Below are 16,153 nucleotides of genomic sequence, written 5' to 3'. Positions count from 1 at the left end.
TGTGTTTTTGTGGATGGTTCACACGTGTCATCAAAGTGGTTTGGTTCTGGATCTCTGCTGCCGTTGCTCTGCTAGAGCTTCCCAACCCTGGTGTGCACCAACAAGCCGAGACCCGAGCTGCTGGACCTCCGTCTGCTTGCTCTACTTCACTGGCCTGAATGACAAAAAAGCATTGGATGCTCGTGATGTGGTACCTGTTGGTGAGTACTAATGAAGTATCATTACCTCATTTTGGCCTGCTAATCATCGTGCACCCTTACTTTGATACAAACGTGCAGTGTACGTTCTGTGTGTACATTCCTTCCTTCCGGCCCAAGTACAAGTGTGTGCATATCTTCAGAGTGTGTGTGTGTGTGTGTGTGTGTGTACCTGCAGCGCTAAGCAGATGCTGTGCCGTAATGAGATGGCAAGGCGGGCTAAGCTGGATCAAGCGTGCTGCCCTCGTCTAGGACTCCTTCGGCGGACAGGAAGTGCACACACTGCTGATCCATCATCTTTCAGGCCGGCCGCCCGGAGCTGGGGGGGGGGGGGGGGGGAGAAAAGGCTCTGTGTTGGTACGTGCACAATGACAGCCTTTCACACGCTTAGAATGTGATTGTGTATGGTGGGCTGTGCTGGATGGCCGAGGGTGTGTTTGACTTTCATTTTAGGCGACCGTGTAGCTCCCTTGAGGCTGTCAAACATGGAGGCATGAGTTACAGGGAGAAGTTGGGAGGGGAACTGGCTCGGCGTCAGGACTTTTCAGTGCAGAGCTGACGCACTAAAGCCCAGAGAGAGAGAGAGAGAGAGAGAGAGAGAGAGACGGCAGCAACAGCTCAGCAGCCAGTAGTGGTCACACCGATTTTGTTGTGTGAGTGTTGGGACAGGAAAAGAACCAGCTCATTTCCTGTTTCTACTGTGTGTGTGTGTGTGTGTGACACTGCATGCAGCTCAAGGTCAACAAGTTCCGGCATCCAGCAGGGCCCGGGCGGATGCGATCCCCCACTGCACCGTGTAGAAGCGTGGGGAGGATGTGAGGCCTCGGATTACCCTGCTGTCTGCTTGCGGTCCGGCTGCAGCAGAGGGGGAATGGGCCCGGCGTCGCTGCAGGAGGAGTCCAGGTCCCAGATCGAGGAGGAAGAGATGGAGAGCGACCGCTGCCTCCTGCGGGCCGGCTCCCAGCTGGAGAGCACACTGCAGCGTGAGTACACCAAACGTTTGATATCCACGTCACACATAGAAGAACGCAGGCCCCTTCTCACCCTCATTTTCCACAAGGATCATTCATGTTCCATTGCAGGGATGGTGTTTCCCATGTTTCCCATTCACGCCGTCTCAGATGGTCTCATGGTTTTCCTTGCTAATTGCTCTTCCTGATGTGCAGTCCTGCTTTGGATGTCGTGTTGACGACTCTCCTCGTGTCGCTAAAAGTCAGCAGAATACCAAGGATGTAAATCTCTTTGTGGTACACAATTCCATACTGGCTAAGACAGCGTTAAAAAAAACACAACTGGATATTTGATGCAGTCTACAAAAGATAGTACGATTCAACGTTTCCATTACTTATGAAAATTAATGACTTCGTAAATAACTACATTGAATTATATCTAAATGGATAACAACTTTAGATATACGGGCCATTATTTAATTTTAAAAATAATATACATTTACAAATCCCACCGGTTTTTGCAAGTGACGACTTTTTCAACTGTCCTTGAATGCACCATCTAAGTTCTCCCAGGCTAGACACATAAGACTGCTGTATTGTACTTTTAGCCTTTTTTAGCCTTTTTCTTTCACCTCATACTTGCTCCCAAAAGCTGATATAAGTGGGAAAGCATGAAGGCGAGATGTGACGATGTATGAGGAGTATACATTTGGAGTATACATGTTAGAATTGAACAGTTTTATGAGCAGAACCGACATTATCCAACATGGCGTCCGTTAGCGGCTGACATTAGCTATGAATGCTAACGCCGGCTAACAGCATCATAGTCAATATTGGACGAATAACTGGAATGAAAGGCAGCGCTATTACTAACATAAAAATAAAATGTATAGTCATATACAAACCAACCTGAAACATCAAATAATAAACAATGTATCAGCATCGGCGTCTGGAATGAGTGACAGTGTTGATTGCATCAGATGCTACTTCCGGAGAGTTAACGATGTCTCAGGTGCCCTCACTTATGGCGGCTGCCACCTGGTGACCAAAAGCAGTATTGCAACTACATAAACGGGCGCCATGTCTATGTTGGTGAGACGCAACTCTCCCCAAAACAAAAACCAGGCTAGTACTGGTGAATTTCGCTATGGTGGCTTTAATTTGACGCTGTTCCCGTCTTAGTTTGACATATTACATCGTAAATAATAGCAATGAGATGGCTAAAGCGTACTATGTGTTGCTGATGTATGGAAACTCTGAGCAGCTAGCACGCCGCTAATGCTAGTAAGGACAACTCTGCTGTTTTACTGATCATATTTTCTGGTTCTGGTTCTGTCAGCCCTGACTGGAGTATTATTGTGTTCAGGCAGCAGTTTTGATACCAGTCCTGTACTGATGCTGATATTTGTTGTAGTATTATTAGCCTTCAGGCCGATCAATATGAGCACATTAAATATTGCTGCATCAGCATGTGTTTGTGTACCGAATAGAAAAATCTAAAGATTGTTTTTAAAAGAAAACAAAGGGGCAATTAGTGGAGGGGAACTGTAATGTGTGAGTTTTTCCTGGAGAATTCCCCCCCACCAGGAGGCTAATCGGATTAGCGTGGCAGGCTTGGCTTATTGTTTAATTAATGGCCCTTTGCCTTTCCTGCCTGAGATGCTGGATTGGAGCTGCTGGCGTACCAAAACACACCACAGCAGAGTAGCTTTTATTATGATGCTGGACATCTTCTGGGGGGGATAGTTTGTGTTATGTAATCCCTGCAACAGCATCTCGTGTATGCAAACCCAATATGTCTTATCACTTACATCACTTACGTCACTTACGTCTCGTATCCTCACAAGGTTGGTTCGCCGCATTTGCAGCTGCTCAGGTTGCACATGATTGACAGGTGACGGGTTGAAAGGAGGTGCACCTTTCTTGACATGCACCGTCACGACGTCTGTTTCCCTCATTTAGATGGATGCTTGCTATTTCCATGTGTTTAATTGGCAATATGTGAGTACACTTGGATTACCCAATATAGACAAATTACTGACACCTAGTGGCCAATGGAGAATACTACATTCACTAGTTCAGTGCTGCTTCTGCCTGATCATGTCGCCATCAGTATGCCTGGAAATACTTCATTTAGGCCAAAGAAGTTGGCCAAAGTATGCGTGCTGTAGTACTACCAGTAGGCCCTGTTCAACCACAAAGCTGCTATCGTTTATGTGTTTTACTACCAATGTAGTACTGTAATGGAGTACATGCCTTTTTTCTGTTTTACTACCAATGTAGTACTGTATGGAGTACATGTGTGTACTAGACGGCTTAGACAGTACTAGTGTTGCCTGTGGTTTTGGCACACGATCTTGACCCAGAAAATGACTCGTGCACGTGCACGTGCACGGATTGTATGCTTTGTGGGGATTACACACGTTAGCATTTTGGGTTTTAAGAAAAATAAAGGTCTTTGGCACGTGTGTGTGTGTGTGTGTGTGTGTGTGTGTATGCGTGTGTGTGAGAATGTCGAAGGTCCACACACTCCTTTCCTCCCTTCATGCCCAACACACACACCCAGCACACATTAGTTGAGGGATTAGTTGGGATTTGTACGCGTGACAAACCAGCTTGTTTTCACCAACATTCCTCTACTTCACATGATTCCATTTCACCTTAGTACCCCACACTACACTACACCACACTACATCACACCACAAACTACACCACATTACACTATTGTTGGTGTGCTACACTACACCATCACTACATTAACACCACACCCCACCAACACTACTACACTATACAACACCATACTACACTACACTACACCAGACCGGCATGGACAGTCAGGTTGGGGTCACGTTGGTGTCACATATGGTGCTTATGTAGTCCTGGCATGGACGGTCAGGTTGGTGTCAGGTTGGTGCATGAAGTAAGACAAGGTAACATTAGCCCCCCCTCCCCGTGGCCCGGCTCTGTTACACACCTGAAATATTCATCTGGTCGCCATGGAGCTCACTACATGTTCCTTGGAAGACATGGTAGACTTGATGACGTTGATCATGATGATTATTATTATATAGATTAGATATGGTATTGGCATCAGGATGATTATTATTATATAGATTAGATATGGTATTGGCATCAGGATGATTATTATTATTATATAGATTAGATATGGTATTGGCATCATGTTGATTATTATTATATAGATTAGATATGGTATTGGCATCATGTTGATTATTATTATATAGATTAGATATGGTATTGGCATCAGGATGATTATTATTATTATATAGATTAGATATGGTATTGGCATCATGTTGATTATTATTATATAGATTAGATATGGTATTGGCATCATGTTGATTATTATTATATAGATTAGATATGGTATTGGCATCATGTTGATTATTATTATATAGATTAGATATGGTATTGGCATCATGTTGATTATTATTATATAGATTAGATATGGCCTTCCCTGCTGAGACTGCTGCCCCCGTGACTGACAGCTCTGTTGACCATTGTCTTGCAGAGGTAACGGTTCCTATGAGCATGAAGGAGGTTGGAGGCTACATCGAGAAGCAGGTAGCATACCTGTCAGGTGAGCGCTTAGAACTGATGTACCGTAGGTTTCTACCTGAAGCCCACCCGAGCGACGGGCGTGTATTTGTTTCTTTGAGCAGGTGGGCGTGGAGAAGACTCCAGCGTCATCATCACACTCCCAGAATGCTCAGCTTTCCGGGACATACCAGAGGAGGCCTTGGCCAAAGTCTTCACGTACCTCACGCTCATCCCTCGGTGCGTGCGCTCACGTCACCGCACTGCACCAAACACTTGTCTTTGCTTTCTCATCACGGCCTGGCCCCGCCCCGCCCAGCCCGGCCTGGCCTGGCCCGGCCCGGCCGGACACTGACTCAGATGTTCCCGCTGACGCCAGCCATAGCACCAATACTCCAGGGAATTCTCACATGGCACTGCAGTCTCTCCACTCGCTTCCCCTCCCCGCCAACGCCCACACCCCCCTTTTACATGTTTTTGTTGTGTTAGCATATTCTAGCCACTTGAAATTAGAATACTAACTTCTTTTTACGCTTTTGTAAAACAAAACAAGTTAGCCACCACTCCACTTAATACTTGCATTACGTGTCCATTAACAGTGCTTCACTTATTTTTACACTTGTACAGGGAAAAATGTTTTGGTTGATGATGGTGACAGTTTGACCCCGGAACAGACAAGCTATGATTTGCTGTTGGAAAACCTTCCATAGACGAGTGGCAACAGGTTCCTAGCAACAAGCTAGCCACATTTCCACTTCTTCTTAACATCACTTGCTAGTTCCTGGGTTGCTGGCCCAAAGAACCTTCCATGACGACCGCCACACTAGCAGAGAAAGGACAGGGAGATGCAGAGAAAGGACAGGGAGATGCAGAGAAAGGACAGGGAGATGCAGAGAAAGGACAGGGAGATGCAGAGAAAGGACAGGGAGATGCAGAGAAAGGACAGGGAGATGCAGAGAAAGGACAGGGAGATGCAGAGAAAGGACAGGGAGATGCAGAGAAAGGACAGGGAGATGCAGAGAAAGGACAGGGAGATGCAGAGAAAGGACAGGGAGATGCAGAGAAAGGACAGGGAGATGCAGAGAAAGGACAGGGAGATGCAGAGAAAGGACAGGGAGATGCAGAGAAAGGACAGGGAGATGCGGAGGGGCTTTCTATGTTAGCGCTCCTCTGGTCTAACTTTGCTCCTAACAACCACGTCATCCACAGAAGCAGGCAACCAGGAGTCAAGTTCATCCTCATTCTGGACCGCAGGATGGACACGTGGGCGTCTATCAAGACTGCACTTGCCAGGATAGCAGTGAGTTGCTTATGTTTGATGGTTTATGTTTACAGTGGAACCTTGGTTAGCATCCGCCCCTGGTTAGCATGTTTTTCAGTTGAAAATGTCTCGGTTTGGGTGCATTCTCTTCTTAGTGACAGGTTATTAATATTAATATTAATATAAATGTTCTGATGTTAATATTAATGTTAACATTAGAACATTAATATTAACGTTCTAATATTATTAATATTAATATTGATATTAATAATGTTCTAATATTAATTATATTGTTATGTTGGTTAAATATTAATGTTAATATTAATATTAGAACATTAATATTAATGGTTAATAAAAATAGGGCAGGATGGATGGATAATACAAATATATTTAAGTACAATATATCTATAATTTGTACAATACTGTTGTATTTTAAAAGTAAAGAAAACGAATATCATTTTGTGGGCCAGATGAAATGATACGATGGTCTGACTCTGGCCCCCGGGCCTTGAGTTTGACACCCATGCTTGAAGCATTTGGGGAACAGCCCATAGGAGGCGCCACACGTGATGAACAGCAGTTTGCCTTGGGTACCTCTCAGCCAGGATGAGCGTCATCGACTGAACGACTCACCGACTCAGCCTGACGTGCAGGAGCTGACTCATGAACTCATTGGCATGCAAACAACAACCCCAAAAGAGTGGGGGTGCGGGGCTCTGCAGAGAGGGAGGATGAGGATGCAGGCTGGAGCGTGTGATGTGTGAGCGAGGATGCTGGTGCTGATGCTGATGCTGGTGCTGGTGCTGATGCTGGTGCTGATGCTGGTGCTGATGCTGCTGCAGCCGTGCTGGATGCGTCTTGTTGTCATCCCATCATGGATGAAAGATGCTGGCCAAGAGGACTTGCAAAGATCCAAAGGAGCCCGGTAATGAGCAGCGGATGTTGTATCCCTCGGGGCGGGGGGGGGGGGTTTGGCTGAAGTTTTAGGGTGGGAATGCTGCAGTGTGTGTGTGTGTGTGTGTGTGTGTGTGTGTGTGTGTGTGCGCGCAGCGTGCTTTTGCTTAGTCATGCAAGCGGCTTCCTGTGCGGGGAAAGTGAGAGTGGTCGTGCATGCTGGTCCGTCTCCGCTTACATGCACGCTCCTGACTGACACGCATGACGTCGCTCGGTGGAGGGCGTGTGGGGTCAAATGAATGTCATCATGGGCGTCGTGCTGCAACTTTGTGTAGTGTCCTGGTATTTACCTTGTCCTGGCTGGACGGGGGCCAGTTCACCCAGAAGGTCCACACGGCTGCCAGCACGCATTCATCATCACGTCTTCTTCAAAGTCAGGATGACTTTCTATTCCATACCTTCACGTTTTTACCTCACCACATGGCCGACACAAGCACATGAACATCAAGTCAACCACGAGCGAAATGTGGATGCTCCTCCAAAACCTTCTCCATGAGGAACACTCTGCTCTTTTATGACCTCCAGCATGAAACACAAAGCTCCCTGACAGGAGGACTCTGCTGGTTAGAAGGATCTCCTGCATCAAGGCCAGTCAAAGATCCTCTATATGATAGGAGTGCACTGCTGGTTTTAAGGATCTTCTGCATAAGGGCAATTCAGAGATCCTCTATATGACAGGAGGACTTTACTGGTTATGAAGATCTACTGCATCCGGGCAAGTCAAAGATCCTCTATATGACAGGAGCACACTGTTGGTTTTAAGGGTCTACTGCATCCGGGCAAGTGAAAGATCCTCTATATGACAGGAGCACACTGTTGGTTTTAAGGATCTACTGCATCCGGGCAAGTCAAAGATCCTCTATATGACAGGAGTGCACTGCTGGTTTTAAGGATCTACTGCATCCGGGCAAGTCAAAGATCCTCTATATGACAGGAGCACACTGCTGGTTTTAAGGATCTACTGCATCCGGGCAAGTCAAAGATCCTCTATATGACAGGAGTACACTGCTGGTTTTAAGGATCTGCTGCATAAAGGCACATCAAAGATCCTTTATGTGACAGGATCACTGATCTGCAAAGCAAAGATCCTCTATATAAGGGGAGTCACGCACTGGTGGAAGGAGCGAGTCCACAAACAGCCAAGTGATGAAAGTGAATCCTACTTTGTTGTTGCAATGCAGGCCTCCTTTCCCGGGAACCTCCACCTGGTCCTGGTGCTCCGCCCCACCAGCTTCTTCCACCGCACCGTCACCGACATCGGCTTCCGCTTCGGCCAGGAGGACTTCATGCTGAAGATGCCGGTAAGATGAGCTCTCTTAGTAAAAAGCAAAGTGTGGAACATCTCAGCAGAACGCGTGATGAAAAGTAGACGTGTGAGCGTCCAGGTGGTGATGCTGAGCTCCGTCACGGACCTGCTGAAGTACATCGACGAGAACCAGCTGACGTCTGAGTTTGGGGGAACTCTGGACTACTGTCACAGCGACTGGATCCTTCTGAGAACGGTAAGAGATCTGATCCCAGACCAGATGCATTATGGGACTGGTCCAGATGCACCATGGCTTCTTTTTCTCACTCCCCAGGCCAGTACTCGAACCTGGGTCTCCTAGCTGTGAGGCCCAGCTATTGTTAATCATGGGCTGTGTGGGTATGATGTAATGATGCCCTCATATGGTCTGATCTTCGTGGAGAACCCTAACAAGGTTTGAACCCTAACGAGGTGTTTTTGCCATCGCAGGCGATTGAAAGTTTTGCGGTCACGGTGAAGGACATGGCACACATGCTGCAGGCCTTCGGCACCGAACTGGCCGAGAGGGAAGCGCCCGGCGAGGGCGCCGCCATCGAGCGTCTCCTGGAGGCTCACGAAGACAAATACAGGAAGCTGAAGGTGCGTCAAGAATGCTTCATTTCTTGTCGTTGATGATGCGGAACGCCGTTTCTCTGCGGCAGGAGGCCATTAGATCTTTGTCCAAAGAGGGTCAGCACCTTCTCTCCAGCCTGGAGACAACCGGGGGGGACAGCGGTGACTCTCAGTGGGACGTCAAGCTGGACTGGGAGACGGTACATCGGTGAGATCTCTCATCAGGTTGGCCGTCTCATAGAAGAAGACGACTTCAGTGGTTTGTCCTCTTCAGGCTCCTCAACCATCTGAGGGACATGGAGTCGGCCTTCGATGGCTTCTTCGACAAGCACCAGCTGAAACTGCATCAGCACCTGCAGCTCCTCACGTATGACAAAAGCGTCCAAGAGGTGAGCGGAACGTCTGCACGTGGTTGGTGTTCAACTTGCTTCAGATGCCTGCTATGGTCTTGTTTGTCGTCAGATGGAGTCGTGTCTGCGGCGTCTGTCGTCTCAGGAGGGCGAGCTGTCCATACGTGTGGACACCCTGGCTCAAGCCGAGCAGGCCCTCCAGCAGCTGGACGCGCTGGAATCCTTTGCACAGGTCTGTCACGGGACAATGGGACATGTTGGTTCTTGTACAAACCATCCACACGCGTCTACAAACGTAACCACTTGGGCACAGCGCGTCTCCCGCCTTCTCATTTTGCTCTGTTCGTCAAATATCGTGGCACCTTGGTTAGCATCAGTCATCCCTTCTAGAAGGACCGACTCAAACCAAAACAATTCGTCAATTCCAGACACCCAAAAACACAAAAAAATGTCAAATGAATGGACCACAGAACATTTAACATCACTTTTATTAGCACTTTTACACAAACTCAACATTATTATTATTATAATAAGCTGGCGAATGCAAACCAACATTGACACCCGCCTACACCGTAATGGGCCATCGCTTTATGAGTACGTCTATGCCTTGGTCTCAACAGGAAGTGATGTCACGAGCACAGCTGGCGATCCTCCAGGGCCACCAGCTTTCAGCGAGTCACCACTACGCCACCGCGCTCATCATGCAGCGCTGCAACGAGCTGCGCCATCACTGCGAATCCGTCGGCGCCGCTCTGGCGACCAAACGCTGTGGTCTCCTGCAAACGCACCGACTGCTGCTATCTCTGGACCAGGTAGGGCCAGGACCTCCACGTGGACCCGTGCTGGTCTTCATGGCGCTCTCTTCGCCCGCCTCAGGCCCAGACCTGGTGTGACGATGGGGCGTACATGCTGGCCAATCAGCTGGTGGAGAGGTTCCAATCCAAGGAGGGGGCTCAGGCTGCTTTGAAGGCCATCGAGAGCTTCCTGGAAGGGGCGCCGTCTCTGATGGCATCGGGGGCGGACGTTCTTGCGCTGGAGTATGAGGCCGTCATCACCCCTCAGCTGCAGGTCCGCAACATTTAGCCACAGTAGAAGATACAGAACATCAAGACCCTCATCCTCACATGTTCTTCACATGTCAGGTAAAGATAGAGAAGACCTTTGAGAAGCATGCAGCCGTGCAGCAGATGATCCGGACCAGACAGGCCAGTCTCAGGAAGCTGGCTGATAAACACCGACCCGTCCAGCTGGTGGCCCCCCGTGCTGAGAACCCGCCTCGCTCTAAATCGCCCATCTTCTCGCCCAAGCACGGTACGGTGGCTGCATTGAAAAAATGGCCTCTCTCTGGTCATGTGCATGAAGGTGGCCATCGCGTGCAATCACGCCCCCGAGTGGCCAAGGAGGGCGGTGCCGTATCGGTCTGGGATAGCCCGGCAGTTTCCTGCATCAACTGTTATCATCTGCCTTTTCCAGCGGATGGCTTGAAATTCACCTTTGACCTCCCGCTTCCCGGGAAGAGGATGTCCCGCAAAGGCCCCAACACCCGCACGGTGAGAACGACACAGGCTGGTCTTTGCCGCACCGGGAGATGATCCACAGACCATACGGTATTCCCGTGTGTTCAGATCCAGGTCATTCACGACTACCAGGAGAGCCGCAGCTGTGTGACGTACGGCGTGGAAGGCGAGGACAGCCCTGATGTCCTCAAGCGGTGAGGAGGAGGAGGAGGAGGAGACGCGCCTCCTGTCCATCTCCTGTCTCTGGGACTAACGTCTGCGTGTGTTCCAGGCATGTGATGAGGGAGCTCATCGAGACGGAGAGGATCTACGTGGAAGAGCTGCTGTCGGTTCTTCTGGTGAAGACAGACCTCCTCATCTCCAGTCAGCGTGTGACCTGGTCCAGCTAGCTGACTGTGGTGTGTGTGTGCAGGGCTACAAGGCCGAGATGGACAACCCGCTTCTGTCGGGTCTCCTGCCGTCCGCCCTGCGCAGCAAGAGAGGGGTCCTCTTTGGAAACATGTCAGACATCTACAACTTCCACAGCAGGCATGTCCTTCAAGGCTGCATGGAGCTGCAGGAACCCAGCATAGAAACCTCCAACTGTTGTCTTTTTGGCCGTGTAGGGTGTTTCTCCAGGACCTGGAGGGATGCCTGGAGACTCCTGAAGGAGTGGGCATCTGCTTCCTAGCAAGGGTGAGGATGCAGTTTGCTTGGAATGAGTGTGCCGGAAGTAAAGACCTGCTGATGTTTGTCAGCAGAAGGAGAACTTCCAAATGTACGAATGCTACTGTCAGAATAAACCACGCTCGGACGCTCTGTGGCGACAGTTCTCCGACCTGGCCTTCTTCCAGGTCATTTCTCCCGCCCGTCTTTGATCAGCTGTTCCTCGGCTGTTCCTGTCAAATGACGCATGGTTCTTCTCTGTGAAGGAGTGTCAGAAGAAGCTGGGACACAAACTGGGGCTGGACTCGTACCTGCTGAAACCCGTGCAGCGCCTCACCAAGTACCAACTGCTGCTGAAGGTAAGCAGGTCAAAGGTCGACGCAAAGGTCACAGCATCCACCGCGGTTGTGCTCGTAGGAGCTGCTGAAGTACAGCACAGACGGCGAGACGTCCTCTGAGCTGCAGGGGGCGCTAACAGCCATGCTGGACCTGCTCAAGTCCGTCAACGACTCCATGCATCAGATAGCCATCACGGGATACGAGGTGAGGCGGCCAAAAGGTGTTCCGGGCGTTCCGGTGTTCCGGGCTTCCAGAGAAGTAGCACCCAGGCGCTCTCGCATGCAGGGGGACATTTGCGAGCTGGGCCGCATGCTGATGCAAGGCTCCTTCAGCGTGTGGATCAGCCACAAGAGGGGTCCCACTCGCGTCAAGGAGCTGGCCCGCTTCAAGCCCATGCAGAGGCACCTCTTCCTTTACGAGACGGTGCTGCTCTTCTGCAAGAGGAGGGAGGAGCACGGAGACGCCGGCGACAAGACGCCCTCGTATGGCTTCAAGCACTGCATCAAGGTCGTTGTGGCGGGACTTGTTCATGGATGAAAATACCACCTTCATCGTGTCCCGCCTCTCCGTGCAGATGACTGCTGTGGGCATCACGGAGAACGTCAAAGGAGACCCGAGGAAGTTTGAGATCTGGTACAGCGGCAGGGAGGAGGTCTACGTGGTTCAGGTAACCCCGCTCGCATCAGATGCTGTCCTCGTTTCCTCCCAAGTCCTAGTCCGGATAGAAGCAGGCCACCTTTTAGAGGGGGGTGGTCTCATAGCAGAAGGTCTGCTTCTGGTGTACGTGGTCTGGATGCAGCGGGGTGGCCTCGCCTCGCTAGGCTGTGAAAACCTGTATTGGGAGAAGGTAGGAGGTGCAGAGGAAGACCAGGAGGAGGTTTACGGATGTAGTGAAGGAGGACACGAGAGAGACCGATGCAGATGGAGGAGACTAGGTTGCTGTGGGACCCCTGAAGGGAAAAGCGGAGCAGTCCAGTCAGGAATTGTTAGGCCAGGACATGACCCAAACATCAGGGAATGGTTGAGGAGGTGTATTGTTTGTGTTCTTCTGTCAGGCTCCCAGCGTGGAGGTGAAGACGTCCTGGCTCAGCGAGCTCCGTCGGATCCTGACCAACCAGCAGAGGTTACTTCGAGGTCAGTGGTGGACCCGCTAACGGGTTGGTCACGTGACCCAACAGCTCATGCTCTCAATGTCCTCCTTCCAGATGAGGCCCACCAAAACGGACAACTGGTGGAGCGCCTGCAGCTGTCCCCCCCCCCTGGCGCCAGGTCAGTGTTCGTGTTTGCTTGGCGTGCACACGCCTCCAAGTAGCGTCGCATCACACACCGTGTGACCGTGACGCCACGTAGATGGAGTCCAGGGATTCGTGTGCGGGCGCCAGGGGGCCTCTGTCAAACTGACTCTGGTTGCCACCCCCGTCCCTTCACCCATCCCCCCCCTGCAGGGGCATGCGGCCATCCGGAGGGGGTCAGAGGGGCTGCCTTCCGGGGCTGGTCTCGGCGTCATCTGACGTGTTTATGTGCCTGCGGTCCCGAAGCCCCCGTCCCCGAAGCCCCCGGCAACGGCCACCTTGTGTGCGCCCCCGCCACCACCGCCACTGACCCGCCTTAAAGCTCGGTGGTAAACGCAGCCAGCCCGTAATGACCTTCCTCGTGTGCTGCATGCCGCCATGCGTCCAGCAGCCATCTTTGACTCCATGCTTTCTCCTTCCTTTGTCATGGCTGCTGAGTCATGGCAAAATACGCTGAGTCATGATGGCATGCCGCCATACATGCTGGCGGTCCGCGTCTCTGGGCCGTCACGCAGCCATCACGCCGTCGCCTGTCTGAGTGCAGCATCAAGCTTCATCTTTGGTGACGCCCTCCTCTTCTTCTTCTCCTCCTCGCCAGTCTTGCCAGTCAGCAGCAGAGGGCGTCGTTGAGCTCGGAGGACGCCGAGTCAGGGAGGACCAGCCCAGACGGCCGGCGGCCCCCCCCAAAACCACAGCTGAACCGCAGGAGTGCGTATGGAGTACATGTCACACCACACCACCAGGAAGATCTCTGGTGGCTTTCCTCATGATACCCCCCCCCCCAAACCCACATCTGTCCATCAAACAGGTTGGCCCGGAGCTCAGCCCCCAGTGAGCAGCAGCGAGGGTCTGGGGGAGACCAGCGGCATCCGGGACCACCAGTCTGGTGCACAACTGGTCAAACTGGTGAGCCCCCACAGGCAGTGGAGCCTTTTTGGTTATTTTCACTTAATCTTTTTCCATTTTGGTTCTTCTAAAATTCTATTTTGTGTAATGGGGGCCAATAACAAAATAGCTGTGGACCACAAATGGCCCCTGGCTCGCACTTTGGACCTTGCTAATGAAATCTGCAATGTGTGTGCGTGTCAGTCTGCGGGCAGATATCGGGCGGTGGCCGACTGCCACGAGAGCGGCCCGGCCAGCGTGGCCATCAGAAGCGGGGACATCATCCAGCTGATGAGTGAAGACCCCAGGGGTGGATGGTTAGTCTCCCAGCATGTCAACACTTTTACTTTGACTTTGACTTTGGCCTTCCTGATCCAAGTCGGGACGTCCTAAAGTAGTATTTATAGGTTATCACATGGTTGGTCTGGTATCAGGCCAGGTATCATGCCCCCAAGTGCCAGTATCAGATACTGGTACTGATACTGATACTGATACTGGCAGCCCTCGTGAGCTTATTATCACATACTATTTCATCAAAAGACCATTCTGTTCTCTGATTGGTTGTTTCTCAGTAGGGGGTACTGGGGGGCAGTAGGGGTTACTAGGGGGCAGTAGGGCGTGCTAGGGGTTACTAGGGGGCCGTAGGGGGTACACGCCTTCAAGTCAAGTGTGAGGAGGGAGGGAGGGGGCCACTGGTATTGGGGTTATGAGAACTTCCATTTTCCCAAAATAAGTCCCCCCACCCCGCTCCACCCCCCAGGCTGGTGAAGAACGTGAGTCGGCACCAGGACGGCTGGGTTGCGTGTGCCAGCCTCCAAGTGTCCATAAGAGGGATCCCCGGATCAGGCTCGTCCAGACTTGGGGGTAAAAAGGAGATGAACCATCATCACCATCTTCCTCTTCCTCCCTCATCTTCTCTCTTCTGCTTGTTTCGGACCCCCTTGCAGACACGGGGAGGGAAAGGAAGCTGAGTTCTCCTTAGGGAGGAACCCCAGCCAGAGGGGGCGCCAGTGAGCCTGTTCGGGACCCGTGTGTGGATTCCTCACCCCACTGGTCTTTTACCTCCACGCTATTTGAAAAAGGACACGGAGCACAAAGACGGTTTGGGAATGCCGTGTCTTCCTGGCTGCATGTTTTGGTAAACCTTCTCCATCAGGTGTGGGGGTGTCCTCACTGCAGGACTGGGGTTATGGCCCAAACGGAGCTTTTCAACAATATCTGACCTCTATACCTCCAACATACATCCCACTTCCTTCCCTTCTGGGCACACAAAGACAATCCCAAAACAGCCTGGCATCAGTTCCCAGCCCAAACCAAAATACTGGACTTTTTCTACCGGAAGTACTGGCGTCGCTCCAACTCAATCAGATGGCTGTGAGGTGGTTGCAGTACTGGCCGGAGCCACTAGAGGGCGTACTTGATGATGTGCTGTGACATCCTTCTTCTTGACAGCATTCCCGTGCTTCGTTTCCACGGGAATTTCACTTCCTACTTCTTTGGAATAACTCTCATTTCCTCATGTGCTCTTCCTTACGTGCCAACATGTGCTTTTCATGGGGGGGGGGTCATCTCATACGTAGGTACTTCACAGTATTTCTCAGCTTGTATGAATGTTTTAGAGCAGTACCTTCACTGCATCTTCCTCTTTGTGTACTTTTACTTTATGATGCATTACAAAGATTTCCCTTTGTTTGCTCATGGGCATATTCTCAGAATAAAATGATTTCATCATAAATGAAAATATGAAGAATGTACATTTAGCACTGCTGCATCTTAAGGAGGTTCCAAGCAGAGACTGAAGATGCCAAAAGAAAAGTCCTTTCTGGAAAAGCAACATTCCAGTGGAATGAATGCCACATTGTGTTGGGTCAACCAAGATGGTTGGTTCGCCAGATCAGGCGATGGTTAGAAAACCAGGTCCTCAGACTGGTTGTCCATCTGGACTAGGAGCTTTCTGGTCCAAGCGGCCGTGTTTCTTTTGTGGGACACACGGACATGTGCGGGAGCGTGAGTGTCTTCTGCAGTGAAAGGTCCCAAGGTCCGGTGACAGTGAAGAGCTGACGGCCGGGCTGATAGATCGATAGAAGATATAGAAGATCCGAATAGAAGATACGTTTGTGTGGTCTGGCAGCTGCAAATCTCCCGCAGTTCAGCAGCAACAACACGGAAGCGGTGACGGGCTGCTAAGATGTGCTAATGCTGCAAGGCTGTAACGTAGCGTGGTGGGGGCAACCCCCGCAATCCCTTCCAGGACCAGCGTTGGGCGTCTATATTAAGACTGGGCCTAAAACAACACCGGCTTAAGCGTAAGGGGCTTATGGGACTATTTGGAAGGCACCACTAGCCAAGGCAA

At 50.8% G+C, this 16,153-nt stretch overlaps 1 protein-coding gene and 1 long non-coding RNA gene across 4 annotated transcripts; one reads left to right on the top strand and one right to left on the bottom strand.

The window, feature by feature from the left end:
- Positions 1-374: 374 nt before the first annotated feature.
- On the bottom strand, positions 375-2,146 carry LOC131106477 (uncharacterized). Of its 2 annotated transcripts, none has more exons than XR_013625466.1 (3): positions 2,057-2,146; positions 1,030-1,403; positions 375-516 (listed from the first exon to the last, which is right to left on the bottom strand). It is a non-coding gene; the product is annotated as an uncharacterized LOC131106477 (long non-coding RNA). The 2 variants fall into 2 exon arrangements; XR_013625465.1 differs by lacking the exon at positions 375-516 and adding an exon at positions 638-760.
- mcf2a (MCF.2 cell line derived transforming sequence a) lies at positions 633-16,151 on the top strand. Of its 2 annotated transcripts, XM_058055558.2 has the most exons (30): positions 633-1,180; positions 4,674-4,742; positions 4,825-4,939; positions 5,909-5,999; positions 8,096-8,215; positions 8,300-8,416; positions 8,650-8,799; positions 8,862-8,980; positions 9,047-9,161; positions 9,235-9,354; positions 9,743-9,934; positions 9,999-10,190; positions 10,265-10,433; positions 10,596-10,672; positions 10,748-10,833; positions 10,911-10,977; positions 11,052-11,167; positions 11,245-11,314; positions 11,380-11,472; positions 11,551-11,643; positions 11,702-11,827; positions 11,909-12,130; positions 12,198-12,290; positions 12,679-12,757; positions 12,829-12,892; positions 13,514-13,623; positions 13,724-13,821; positions 14,005-14,117; positions 14,561-14,664; positions 14,748-16,151. In XM_058055558.2, exons 1-30 carry the CDS (start codon positions 1,069-1,071, stop codon positions 14,780-14,782), a joined length of 3,327 nt encoding a protein of 1,108 aa, XP_057911541.2. In that variant the 5' UTR covers positions 633-1,068; the 3' UTR covers positions 14,783-16,151. The 2 variants fall into 2 exon arrangements, with proteins under 2 accessions (XP_057911541.2, XP_057911548.2); XM_058055565.2 differs by lacking the exons at positions 633-1,180; positions 4,674-4,742; positions 4,825-4,939; positions 5,909-5,999 and adding an exon at positions 6,738-6,885 and having other exon boundaries at positions 14,748-16,150.
- Positions 16,152-16,153: the final 2 nt, after the last annotated feature.

Source organism: Doryrhamphus excisus, linkage group LG23 (genome assembly GCF_037039965.1).
Source record: "Doryrhamphus excisus strain RoL-2023G ecotype Guam linkage group LG23, RoL_Dexc_Guam_v1.1, whole genome shotgun sequence".
NCBI lineage: Eukaryota > Metazoa > Chordata > Actinopteri > Syngnathiformes > Syngnathidae > Doryrhamphus > Doryrhamphus excisus.
The sequence above is the reverse complement of the archived record's forward strand: the minus strand, read 5'-3'. Positions and strand labels throughout refer to the sequence as shown.